Source organism: Rousettus aegyptiacus, unplaced genomic scaffold (assembly GCF_014176215.1).
Source record: "Rousettus aegyptiacus isolate mRouAeg1 unplaced genomic scaffold, mRouAeg1.p scaffold_m13_p_6, whole genome shotgun sequence".
Classification (NCBI taxonomy): domain Eukaryota; kingdom Metazoa; phylum Chordata; class Mammalia; order Chiroptera; family Pteropodidae; genus Rousettus; species Rousettus aegyptiacus.
The window spans coordinates 53,588,873-53,601,874 of NW_023416309.1; the positions used below are offsets into that span (position 1 = coordinate 53,588,873).

At 47.6% G+C, this 13,002-nt stretch overlaps 1 protein-coding gene across 3 annotated transcripts in view; it reads left to right on the forward strand.

Moving 5' to 3' along the window:
• PLPP4 (phospholipid phosphatase 4) overlaps positions 1-5,936 on the forward strand; it is a 104,318-nt gene extending 98,382 nt beyond the window's left edge. For 2 of the 3 annotated variants that reach the window (XM_016149112.2, XM_016149114.2), the window contains one exon: positions 5,500-5,916. In XM_016149112.2, the coding sequence (XP_016004598.1) occupies positions 5,500-5,699 (200 nt within the window). In that variant the 3' untranslated portion in view covers positions 5,700-5,916. Of the gene's footprint in view, positions 1-5,499 lie in introns of all 3 variants that reach the window. The other variant, XM_016149115.2, reaches the window with a different exon arrangement.
• Positions 5,937-13,002: the final 7,066 nt, after the last annotated feature.

Sequence of the window (13,002 nt, forward strand, 5' to 3'; positions counted from 1 at the left end):
ACTCTACCCAGCAAATAGGACTACATCAAATTTAAAAGTTTTGCACAGCAAGGGAAAACAGTCAGTAAAACAAAAAGAACCTACTGATTGGGAGAAGATATTTGTCAATGATACATCCAATAAGGGATTAATACCCAAATTTATAAAGAACTCATACAACTGAACACCAAAAAAAAAAAAAAAATCCAATTTAAAAAATGGACAGAGGACCTAAATAGACATTTCTCCAAAGAGGACATGCAGGCCGCCAATAGACATTTGAAAAGATGCTCAGCGTTACTAATCATCAGAGAAATGCAAATTAAAACCATAAGGAGATATTACCTCACACCTGTCAAAATGGCTATCGTAAATAAATCAGCCAACAACAAGTGTTGGCAAGGACATGGATAAAAGGGAACCCTTGTGTACTGTTGGTGGGATTGCAAATTGGTGCAGCCACTTTGGAAAACAGTGTGGAGGTTCCTCAAAAAATTAAAACTAGGACTATCTTATGACCCAGCCATTCCATTTCTGTGTATGTATCTGAAGAAATCCAAAACACTAATTCAAAAAGGTAAATGTATCCCTATGTTCACAGTAGCCAGGATATGGAAGCAACCTAAGTGCCCATCAATAGTTGATTAAGGAAGAGGGGGTACATATGTACAATGGAATATTACTCAGCCCTAAAAAAATGAAGTCTTACCATCTGCAACAACATGGGTGGATGTAGAGGGTATTCTGCTGAGTGAAATAAGTCAGACAGAGAAAGACAAATGCCATATGAGCTCACTTATATGTGAAATCTGAAGAACAAAATAAACAACAGAAACAGACTCATAGATACAGAGAGCAAACCGATGGCCGCCAGTTGGCAGGGGTGTTGGAGAGCTTTGTGAGAAAGGTGAGGGCATTAGGAAATACAAATCGGTGGTCGCAAAACAGTCATGGGGATGTAAAGTATAGCATAGTGAAGAGAGTCATGATATTGTAGTAACTACGTATAGTGCCAGGTGGATACTAGATTTATTGGGGTGATCACTGTGTAAGTGTTATAAATGTCTAGTCACTATGTTGTACACCTGAAACCAACACAATATTGTATGTCAACTGTAATTGAAAAATAAAAAATTATTTTATTTTTTTTTAAAAAAAGCCTTCTTGCTCTCCTTCGGCTCTGCCATGAGCACATGCCCTGCAGGGTACGAATTCATCAGTAGCAATAGCCCACTCGAGGCACTTGATGACAGTCTCCCTCATAAAGTAAGTTGTTATTTGAATCTTGTTCACCACCTTTGTAAAAAAAAAAAAAAAATCCCAGAATGACTTGGCTGAGGAGGCGGTTTGGCGAGACCTTTCATTGCCCTGGTTACTTGTGCTAATTCTGGTGGTACCTGAGTTACACTTCTCACTCATTCCATTGAATGAGGAAACAGCCTCCACGGGAGTCGCCATTCGCTCGCTCGCCTCCTCATCAGGAAGCCTGGGGAACTTACACGTGGCATGATTTGATGTCTTGGTCAGTGATGCACCTAATGAAATTCCTCAGCACAGAAAATGGAAAGTCAAAAGACATTATTTGTAAGTTTTGCTGTTTGGTCTGTTCAATAGTCGGTGGCTCAAATGCTGATGTTGTGCATCATTTCAGATGCTAATAAAAATAACACCCCACGAGGCTGTTCCCTAGGGTTGGAGGAAAAACAAAACAATACTGCTACTCTAAGACCTGGAACTAGACAGAGCCCTGGCATGTTCTATGCGTGCTGGTCATGGGATACAGAAGGGAGGAGCTTCTCCATTTGAGGAACTTGATTTAATCACATTAATTATAGCTTTGACCCGACTCAGAAATTCATGGTACACATTACTTTTGGATTTCTTGAGGGACACCTGTTTTCTAAGTTCATTTCAGGTTTATTTGAAATGCTATGAAGTGTGGCCACACTGAAGAGATTAGAACTCTAGACTACTGAGTTGCTCTGTGAGGTGAAGGATGGGGAAGTTATAAAAAGCCCCCGGGAGTTCTGGAGAGGAACGGGATAAGACTAACAGTGATGAGCACTATGTTTTTTTTAGATACTGTATTTTGAGGTCCTGCTTTGTGATACGATCTTTAGAAGCGTGGTCTTATTAAATTATCCTCACAGCACGGTGAGGCAGATGTCGAGGTCTCTGAGAGCCTGGAAAACTGAGGCTCAGAGGTGCCCTGACTTGCTGTTTTGGGGCTCCAGTGTCTTTGTGTAGGGATTCTTCAGCCTGGAGGAGTCTCAGGTGGAGGGCAAAAGGAGGTCTTGGAGACCTTCCCAAGGCCCGAAAGGAATACAGAACAAGCTTCCCCAAGATGAGGCACTTTGGCATGCGGGTTGTTTTGAGCTAAAGGCGATTGAGATCCTGCAGGTTCAGGAGAAACTTGTGCGCCTCCTTAACCATGTAGAAAAATATTAATTGGGTCCTCGCCTGTCATAACTTTCATGACCTATCTATAAGGCAGGAAGAACATCTCGTTACTGAATGTCTGCTCTTCTTATTGTCTACGAATTACCCTCCTCGTCTCTGAAGCCCAGAGTACATTACCTCATCCTTAGCTTTTTGCCTTTCATTTTACCTTTCTGTCTCTGAACCTCTCATGTATGTGGGGTCTCTGACTCTTTCATGTATGTGGGTTTCCTGTACCTACCTATGTATTTAAATTTGGTCATTTTCTCTTGTTAATCTATCTCGTGTTGATTTGATTATTAGACCATCTGAAAGAGCCCGGAAGGGTAGAGGAAAATTTCTCCTCCCGCCCAGCCCCAGGTGCCTGTACTGGGAGTGGGTCTGGGCTCCGGGGTTTCACTGTTGCCTCTCAGGTAGTCTTCCCCTCGCTACCCCTACCTTGATGGCTACTCACCAGGGCTGAGTGGACACCAATGTGTTTTTCTTGCCTTTCTGCCAGGGGCCAGCTACAATCTCACTGTGTTCGCGCACCTATAGAGAAGAAGTAGCCACAATTATTTAGTCTCTTTCTTTAACCAGTCAGAATGACTTGTTTCTAAGTCATGGTTTATCCCAATCAAGGATATGACCTACTTTCTAAATATGCCTTGGCACAGTTTCCACACAATGTGAATGTCAGTCTCAGTAGGCTGACGCTGGGGATCAGACTCCTGGGACACGTAGGTAGGAAGGTAGGAAGGCTCCTTGGCCACCGTGTGGCTGTTTGCCACTCTTATGTTACTGATGCTGTAACTGAGGCCCAGAGAGGGGCAAGGGGCCCCCACAAGGACACACACAGGACAACAACCAGACTCTGCCCCCTGAGCTACTGCACACATATTTATTCGTCTGTTTCCCGGTGTGAGCAAAGTGTTGTTCCAGGTGTTGAGGTATCAACAGCCAAGACCGACACAGACCCTCCCCTCACGGAGTTTTGAATCCAATGTAAACGTTAAACAATTGCGTATTTTTCATTATTTTCCATTCTGATTGCATGTGGGGAGCAGAGAGAGTTAAAGTGTATACCTGGGACACTTGGTCTGGTCTGGAGGCCAGGTGAGGCCTTATCACGGAAGGATGTTGAGTTGAGCTCCAGAGGATGAATGGAAATCGAATAGGGGAGGGGGCGAAGGAAAGGGATTCCAGGATTGGGACAGCGTTTGTAGAGAAAAGGAGAGGGAAGAAGAAGACATGTTTGAGGAGTGGAAGGGAAGACAGCGGCTGCGGGAGAGGGAGAGGGTAGACAGGTCGGCAGGACCAGGTGTGCGGCCTCAAAGGTCACAGGGACGTGGTCCCTTCCTTAAGAGCAGTGGGACGTGTTTCGATCAGGAGAATAACCTCATTTATTTGCACTTAAAAAACCATTATTAGCTGCTGTGTCCATACTCCATTTGCCAGAGCAGTGACTGGGCACTTGGCCAGCACGCAGTAGACCTTCATGCTGCCGTTACAAAAATGCCTAGGTTCTTCACCTATTTTTGCCACTCTATGTAAATAAAATTTTATGTAGTAAATTTATGTAAAAGAGCTTAAAGCTATTACGGAACTTTTTAATGTTTTACCGTTCGCCTAGGAAAAAAAAATGCTGAAGGTAAAAGCAATTCATCAAAAGAAAATAAAATGCCAAAATGTTGTCCCTTTTCTCAAAAATTATCCCAATATGTCTAGATAGATCCAGGATACCTATAACAGGCTCAAAAACAAGGAGTGAGAGGTAAGGTGCAAATAGCTAAGCATTCAACAGTTTGTTCTTTTGAAAGTTATGTTTCCTTGAAGCTACCGCAGATTCCCCTGCAGGAGACACAGGACCATGAACTTGAGCCTTAAACTGAGGTCAGCATGTGGCGTGTTGCTGCCTGGGAAGTACTTGGAAACTTCACGCCCGAGCACTGATGGGCGAAGGGAGACAGGTGGGCAGGCCTTCAGTCACGGCCTGCGACCCGCTGAGATGCTGAGAGCCCGGCCGGAACCCGCCAGAGAGCAGCACAAGTGCAGAATCAGGACGGCAGAGTTCAAGTCCAGCTCTGTCCCTGCCGAGGCTGCCTCGGAGCGCGCCACTGGCCTTTCCGAGCCCGCGTTTCTTCTGTGAACTGGGGAGAATGCTTCTTGCCTCGTGTGATGCAACAAGATAATAAATATCAAAGCGGAAGCCCCCAGCCCCGAATGCAGAATGACAGTACAGCGTGGCGGCGGCCTTCATAAGGCTTCAAGTTTATTTTGTTAGGGCAGGAGTTCTGTCGTGTGCGGGTCCTTATGGCAAGAATAATCCATAGACATGGTTCAAAGCGCACAGATGCACACACACTACGTGAAGGTTGTTGGGTGTGTCGCTTTCATGGGGTCTCTACTGGGCACTGGCTGAATGTCCTCTTTGGCACAGGGCCGCCCCACGTGGAGGGGCCTCTTTCGCCTGCAGATGCCTGTCCTGGCGCGTCTGCCCCCCTCACGTCCTCCAACTTGATGGCGTCTGCAGCTCGTTGGAGGGACTGGGCCTCTCCCACCAGAGGTCTGTTGATTTGCCAATCCTGGTTGTATCATAAAATGTTTTACTCACTCCGTCTGTGCCTCAGAAGGTTCGTTTCTTCCCTTGGAAGTCACTTTCTACAAGGCAGAGACCAGAGTGCCCGCTGGGTTCCCATGGCGCACCAGCAATAGCGCAGGACCCCAGCGGGAACTTGCTAAAGAAAACGCAATTGCAGCCCCTGGAGGTATTACAGACTACAGAGGTGGCTGGAATTCTTCCAGAGTTTGGAACTGATTTTAAAAATCAAGAATGCAAATCTGAGCTCACGCAATGCTCAGGCGCTGAGTAAGGAGACAAAGAGGTTATCAAGTATACATCTTAAAGGAATGTTTAAGTTCTAGAAACGATAAGTTTGCAGAGGCCACCGAGATTTCCAACTCCAGCGTAGTTTCTCTTTCAGGGGCTCCAAAAAGCAAACCACGTGCTGGAGCAGGTGGGAAAAGTACTCTGGAACACACCACCGGCCACACTGAAATGAATCGTAACGCATTTCTCCTGTTTTGCTTTTTCCCGCCCAGATTCTTTCGTCGGCGGAGTCATTGGCCTCATTTTCGCATACATTTGCTACAGGCAGCACTACCCGCCTCTGGCCAACACGGCTTGTCACAAACCGTACGTCAGTCTCCGAGTCCCGACCTCGCTGAAGAAGGACGAGAGGCCCACAGCGGACAGCGTGGCCGGCGTGCCTCTGGAGGGCATCACGGAAGGCCCCGTGTGACCAGTCTCTCGGGAGGAGGGACGTGAGCCCAGGGCGCACTCTTCCGCCCCGACGTCGTAACTCCGTAGAAGAGGTTTTCCGTAGCGCGTTTCTCATCATCCGTTTCTCAGAGTCATTCTCCCGCTTCCGTTTTGCCGTGGTGTTCCTGCTCCTTTAAATGTCCACTTTCAACTTTCTCGAATTTCTGGAGGAAAGACACGGACGGTCCCCGAGAGACGTGCGGAGGGAGGGTGGGGTGGGTGCAGCTCGGTCGGTTCTTCTGTCTGAAGTGTTTGCTGTGACAGCCGCCTTTCTGTGTTCCCGTGGTTGTACGACATAATAAAACCGCCCGCCTGGAAGACGTGCCGCTGGCCGTCAGTGTGGGGAAAGTCATCCGGAGGCCTGCGGGTTCCCTGCCAGGGCCGCTGGGAAGGCCGTGCGGCAGCCTCGCGCTCAGGTAGCCTGTGCGTCCTCGGGGGGGCCTGAGCGCTTGGCGTGGGGAGCGACTCAGCGTATCTGGACCGGGGCAGACGGGCGGGTTCAGGTGAAGACAGAGCCCGCGTCTGAGTCCAGGCTCAGCCGTGGATTGTGGTGGGACAGGGGCTGTCCCAGCCCTCAGGTCACTGCTCCCCCGGGGGTGGGTGGCTCCCTTGTCTATATGATTGCCAGTTGCTGGATGGCACCCTGGAGCTCCCGAATCCGGTTCTGGGAAAGGAGAGCCGGAAACCTGCGTCACGAACACTGATTCTCAGGCCCCGGTGGCCTGGAGCCCCTGCTCCCGCCCGTTTGTCCCCAAGGGACAGAGTGGAAAGGAGCCTGTGTTCTGTGGGTGTCCTCTACCCTGGGCGGGAGGGGTCTGCGAAACGACGGCATTTTAAGTTTGGCCGCTCTTTCTCAGTCAGCGTGTTGTGTGCTGTGGGGCCGCCATCGACTCGTCCACCTGCTGGAGCCCGAATCCTAGGCGTCGCCCCGGATGGGCTCTTCCTCGTTGATCCCCGTCGCCCAATCCCTCGGTGTCTCTTCTTGGTCCTGCCTTCAAAATAAATACCCCTCACGCTCACCCATGCCTCTCACCTCCGCTATGGCCACCCTTGCCCGAGTGGCCACCCTCCGTCACCTAAACTCCCGTCCTGCCTCCCGTTGCCACGTGCAGCTGCTCTCCCTAATCCGCGTTCCACTTGGGCCGGAGGGCTCTGAGTGTTCCATCGTTATTCAGGCGTTGTTTGCGTAGAATTAACTTCAGCTGTTTAAAGCGCCTGGCTTTTTGAATTCGGATCGTCGTACAGGGCGCTGCAGCCACCAGCACAGTCAAGGCGCAGGCCTGCGTCCTCATCCGAGGAGTTTCCTTTCGTTCCTCAGAGCTCCCCTCCCCACATGGGTCCTCCGCTCTCTTCACACACACACACACACACACACACACACACGCACACACACACACACATTTTTCTCTCACATTTTCCTAGTACGTTCCTTTATGTCACAGTTACATTATTCATATATTCGTATGGGCTGCATTGCATCCCTCAAAATTCGTTATGTTGAAGTCCTAACCCCGATGGTCTCAGAATTATTTGGAAATGACGTTATTTGGAGATGAGGCCTTTACAGAGGCGACCAATGAAAACGGGGTGGGCCCCAGCCCAGTATGGCTGGTGTCCCTGTGGGAGGGGCACACTGGAGACAGACGCTCACAGAGGGAAGACCATGCGAAGGGCCCGCACAAGCCGAGCGGAGAGGCCCGGAGCAGGCTCTCCCTCACAGCCCTCCTGAGGGACCGACCTGCCGACGCCTGGATCTTGGACTTACAGGCCCAGACTGTGACAGACGTCCCTGTTGTTTGAGGACCCAGTTCGTGGTACTCTGTTACTACAGCCCTAGTGAATGAAGACCGTTTTTTCTCCTTTCTGTGCTCTCCAGAGCGTGGGGCTCACGGGAGCAGGGATCCCTCTGTCCCATTCACAGCTCTGTCCCCAAGGCTTGGCACAGGCTCTGGCACGGTGCGGGTCCTGGATACGTTCCTGAATTCATGAATGGGCACGTCGTGTTATTTTTCCCCCACCATTATTTCTATAAGTTTGGCTCATCCACTTGAGGTTACCTGCTCAAGGTGACACTTCCAAAAGCAAGAGCATTCCTGATTTCCGGTTGTGTGGCAGTCCAGTTACTCCATAGTTTCCTGGGCCTTCCTAAGTAAAATCTCCCGCCCTTCCCCTTCTTATAGGAGATGGGATACTCATTCTCCTGAAAGTATATCAGAAGGCTCAAAGTTACTTCGTTTGGGCTGTTGGGGAGAGAAGCAAAAACTACAATACCAACCAAACCCCGATTCCTCAAAGGAGGTTATTTACATTCAACAAACCAACCAACTTAACAAAAGTCTCCCCTTCTTAACCCTAGTATTGACCATCAAAAGAATTTATAAAGCAAATGCCACAATCTGTCCTCATGGGATATAGTTTATTTGATTTACAAAGGTCTTTTGAGAACCTGTCTATTGCACACTTAAAGCTGTAGGCCTGCTGATTACAACGTGCCTACAGCCGAGAGGCATTTGCCAGAAAGGCCAAGACTTTTAACACACTGGAAGGGCTATCGGGGTACAAACTCAAAACACCAAGTCCGCGTGGAGAAACGTCTGAGGAGTGAGGGCAGGCAGCAGATAGCAAATAAATTACTTCTTTAAGTAGCTGAGCCTTGAAGCAGGTTTGCAATAACATCACCCATTAAATGAAATGATTTTTTTCCCCAGGTGCCTAAGCGGTATAGCGACTGCTTTAATGAGAAATTGGTTAAGTTTGGGGAGCGATAGAACGTTTAATTTGCAGTTCAGCGCTGCTGTGTTCTGACTCTTGCGGTTCCTCTTAAGTGTTTCCTTTTCTGTCTCTGTCTCTCAGAGGGTCTTTTCTGGGTTTCTGTGTCTCTCTGTGACTCCTGAACTCCTTTCTCCGCTTGGCCAGAGTGCCACTGCTGCTTGGTGCATCCGTCCCTCTGTGTGAGTCTGGCTCTCTCGTGTTATCTGGCCGCTCGTGCCGATGGGTGCTGCATGATGAGTTTGGCAGGCTGCAGTGGAACTTCGGCTCCCCTACGCTGAAAACCTAGGCTGTTTGTGGAACAAAAGAGCATTTGTGGAGAGTGAAACACCCCCTTTCAGTGGGACTGGAAAGAGGAACCTCTCAAACTTTGTCCTTTCAGTAAGAAAGACCTTTGAAAACTTTACAGTTATCCTCACACTCTCATCTTTTCTTTTCTTTTTTTTCTAACAGCTGAAAGGTGGATTAATAGTGCTGAATGCTCATTGGCTGGTCCATGAAGAGTAGGATAATTTATTAAGATATTAGTTTGGGTTCTGTCTTTGTTGTTGATGGAGAATCAAAAAGAATGAGAGCCTTTGCTGTCCTGTTCTCTGGGTGTCTCTCCCACAGGCCCCGAGAACCTCCTCTTGATGGCCTGAGATTACCCTGGGGACGGCGGTGGGTGTTCCAAAGGTGCAGGGGGCACAGAGGGCATTGTGGGTAGGAGGGGCAGAAGGAGCACAAGTCTGTGTGTCAAGCTCGGGTTTAGGCATTGAGGACACATCAGTGCCCCAAACATAAACGCTCCCGTGCTCACAGAAGACACGCAGGAGACAGAGGGTTGTGATGGTCTGGGGAGGCGGGACGAGGGCCTCCCGGCTGATCTGCAAGAGTGCGCATGTTTGGCCGTGTGGTCTTCCTAGGAAGGATGGACTCCCACACCCATCCCTTGGAGCCCCAACCTTGACCAAGATCGACGGATACAGGAGTAGAAGGAAGACGCCAGAATCTCTGTACCTAAGGAACCGTGCAGGTTGGGGCTGTGAGTGGATTGAGGTTCTGGGACAAACACGGGGTTCCCCCAAGTGTCCCTTTTCCTGTAAGACCCCAGAGCCTTTCCCTGATGCTGGATAGGGACAAGCCCCCAATTCACTGAGCCTGAATTCCTCGCCAGGCCGGTGGGATTGAGGTGGGGACTCAGAGTCAAAGTAAATTTGTACAGATAGGTGATGTTTTTGCTCTTCGGAATATTTTCCCCTCCTCCCCATGTATTTTGTTAGCTCAGTCCAATGTTTGGGTTGAAAAATAGAGTGGGCAGGAGAGACAGCTCTGGAATTACTCAGACCTTAGCTTAAACACAGATTTCTACCCGCAGATTTCTATTCCAGCTCTGTCATGTGGCCCTGGGCAAGTTACCTCTAGTCTTTAACTCTCGATTCATCTGAAAAATGGTGATAATGACGGTATTCACCTGAGGGATTACTATGAGAATTAAATAAACCGGTGAGGAAATTGCTTGGCACCTGACAAATACCGGAGCAAGGCAGGCTCTTGTTTTTACTATTTCTTCCTGACTGATCTTGGAGAAAAGAACTGTTGATGAATGCCCGCTATGAGGATTTGAACTAGAAGATGCCTGAAGTTCTGTCTTCCTCTAAATCCCATGTCCGTGGCTTAGTCTCTTCTCTTCCTTTAACTATAACAGTGGGGAAAAGCCATGGTTGCAAATTGGACTGACAATGCAGTGTCCTAACACGTGTAAGAGAAAGATCTGGCATTCACAGAAGACCAGCCAACCGTCTGAGGCAAGTCAGGGAGAAAGTGGGGCAGGATTTGGGTTGTGTGCACTGTAGTACCCTTGGCGCAGTTCACACACATAGCATTGGAACACGGGGCCCTCCAGTAAACAGTAAAACACCCCAAAGAGTAAGTGACTAACTTGACAAGTATATTGAAAAGAAGAAAAGTGGAGAAGATGTTGAAACAACGAAGTTGGCTCATCAGACTCACGGAAAAGAATTTGCTGGTTTGTATCATAACAAAGCCTTTCACTTGCGTAAACTCAGAGTCTCCGTTGGGGTGTAAAGTAGCCTTTGGCTGCCTTACACGTGTGTTCATTGGGATGTGTCAGGGGCCTCAGCTTCAAATAGGCCCAGAGTTTGAGACTGAGCTATACAAACAGACCTCAAACCCTTAAATCCCTTTGAGATGGATTCCTCAAGCTCTGCTGGATTCAGGATGCCCCTGAACAAGCCTTAGTCTTCTCATCTATAAAATGGCAATGATATTCGTCCACCTGATCTCACAGGATGTTTATCAGGCTTCTAGAAGAGGGGAAAAAATCTTTCCCTTCTACCTTTCTAGATTCTTGGCTGGGGCTCTATAACACGACACAGATTAACAAGAGAAGAACAAGTTTATTAATATATATATTACACATATAACACATGGGAGTACCCAGGAACGAGTAAATCAGAGAGGTGGTTTATGTAAACTCTTTAACTAAGGCCAATAAATGTGTAGAGAAAGGACAAAAAGAGAAGTGATTTTAGACATCCAAGGGTGGCAAATTGCGGGAAGGTAAATATATGGGAAAGTACTGGTAGGTTAAGGCTAGTTAGTAAAGTTTTCTATGTAGGTTTCTCTGGTGCTGTCCCCAGGCAGATAATAGTCTTAAGCTGTCTCAAGTGATCAACTTTTGCCCTTCTTGATAAAGAAAGGAGAGAGGTGGAGGGATGCCTTTGTAAATTAATGTTTGGCTCTTAAGTATATAGGGGGAGAGCGGAGCCTGTGTGTGTGTGTGTGTGTGCACGCTTGATATTGGTTTCCTTCAGGCTCATATTTTCACAGTGAATGTGAAAGCTTAGGAATCTGACCAGAAAAGATTTTATGTTCTCCCTCTATTACTCACTTATGCCTTGTAATCAGGATTATACATATGTGGATGCAATGAATGGCTAGACTAGACGTGGAGTGGGTAGTCATGAATCAGAGTATGGAGGTTAAAATGACAACGTTGGCAATGCCAGCCAGGGCTGTGCCCAGTAGCCATGCCTGGTCTCCTCTCCTTGACATTCATCTGCCTGGGAGTCATAAGACCTCTTTGGTCTGAAAACATCACTCCAAATTCCTTCATCAGTTGAATTTGCCATATGGTGGGGACTTGTCTCAAAGGAACTTCTGCTCAGAGCGGGAATGACTCTAAATCAGTAGGAGTGACTAACAGAAGAGATTCTAGGGAAAAGATATTGCCATTTTGTGGCCTCTTAAATGAATTCACCAGCTAGAAGGCTCTTGTCTGCTCTCTGTGGCTTTCAGGACAGTCTCTCCCTGTTTTCTAACGTTAAGACTAATAGAACACTCGGGAGAGGCATCAACATAATTAATGAACTTAGAAATGATGATCACTAGCACTTCTAATAAAACAGAAAATAACAGAGGAATGTCTATGACTTTATAAGTTCACACTGAAAACTTCTCATGAGTCAAAACAGTTGTTTCACTCTTAAGAGTCAGTAAAGATAATGTGGAAAATTACAAGCCATCAAGAATCATTAAAGGCGATCACTATATATTTTAAACATTATCAGTCCTCCAAATGTCTGACTGAGTGCTGATGGGGACGGATTCATCTCTAAGCATCCTGGGTAATTGTGTGCTTTTATCCTCAGACGTGACTACGTTGGGAGCCCTAGTTCAACGATGACTATAGTCAAAAAGATGACTGGAAAGAGCAAAGCCCTAGTCAGTTATAGAGTCCCAAGGATATGTGGGTTCATTTGAGATAATGGCTAATGAAGCTACTAATTAGCATTGTCTTTAGGAGTCCCTTGTTATCCATGACCTCTGCCCCAGTCCCTTCAATCAATTTTGTTACCTTGAGGTGGTGACCTACTTCTGTTTTCTGTCCTGCAGCCTTCCTCTTGATAGCATTCAACTTTTTAGAGGGGAGCTACTCATTCTTTCCCTCCTCCAAGTGGTAAATGTGGGGCTGGCCACACCTCAGCTTCAGAAGTGAAGCATGTGACCTGGCCTGGCCAATCAGGATATCACATCCCTCTGATCTTAGTGATTGGTTGATGGATGGACATGCGGCCCACAGCAGACCAATCAGCTGCTGAGACTCAATTGCAGGACTTCCGTGGGAACCACCGAACAAAAAGAAGCTCTCTTTTGTCTAAGGTTGCTGTGAGGATGGGTTGGGAACCTCACACAACTGCAGCCATCTTACCAGCTGAAGATGACATCTGCTTGTAGGTAGAGCCCACAAGGAGGAAATCAGAGTTATGAAATAGAGGAAATAAAATGGATGATAGTGTCAAGGTCTCTCAACCCAGTTGTACCAAAAACCAGCCATGCCTCTGGTTCTTCAGTTACTTGAGCCAATGAATCCCCTTTGCCTCCTTATTCAGATTTAGTTCCATTTTGCATGTTATGTGACTCAACGGAACAGGCGCTGCTTTCAGCAAGGGCCAGTAACAGTGAGTCCAAGCCCTAAAACACAAACAGTACCCACTTCTCCCCTTCCCACT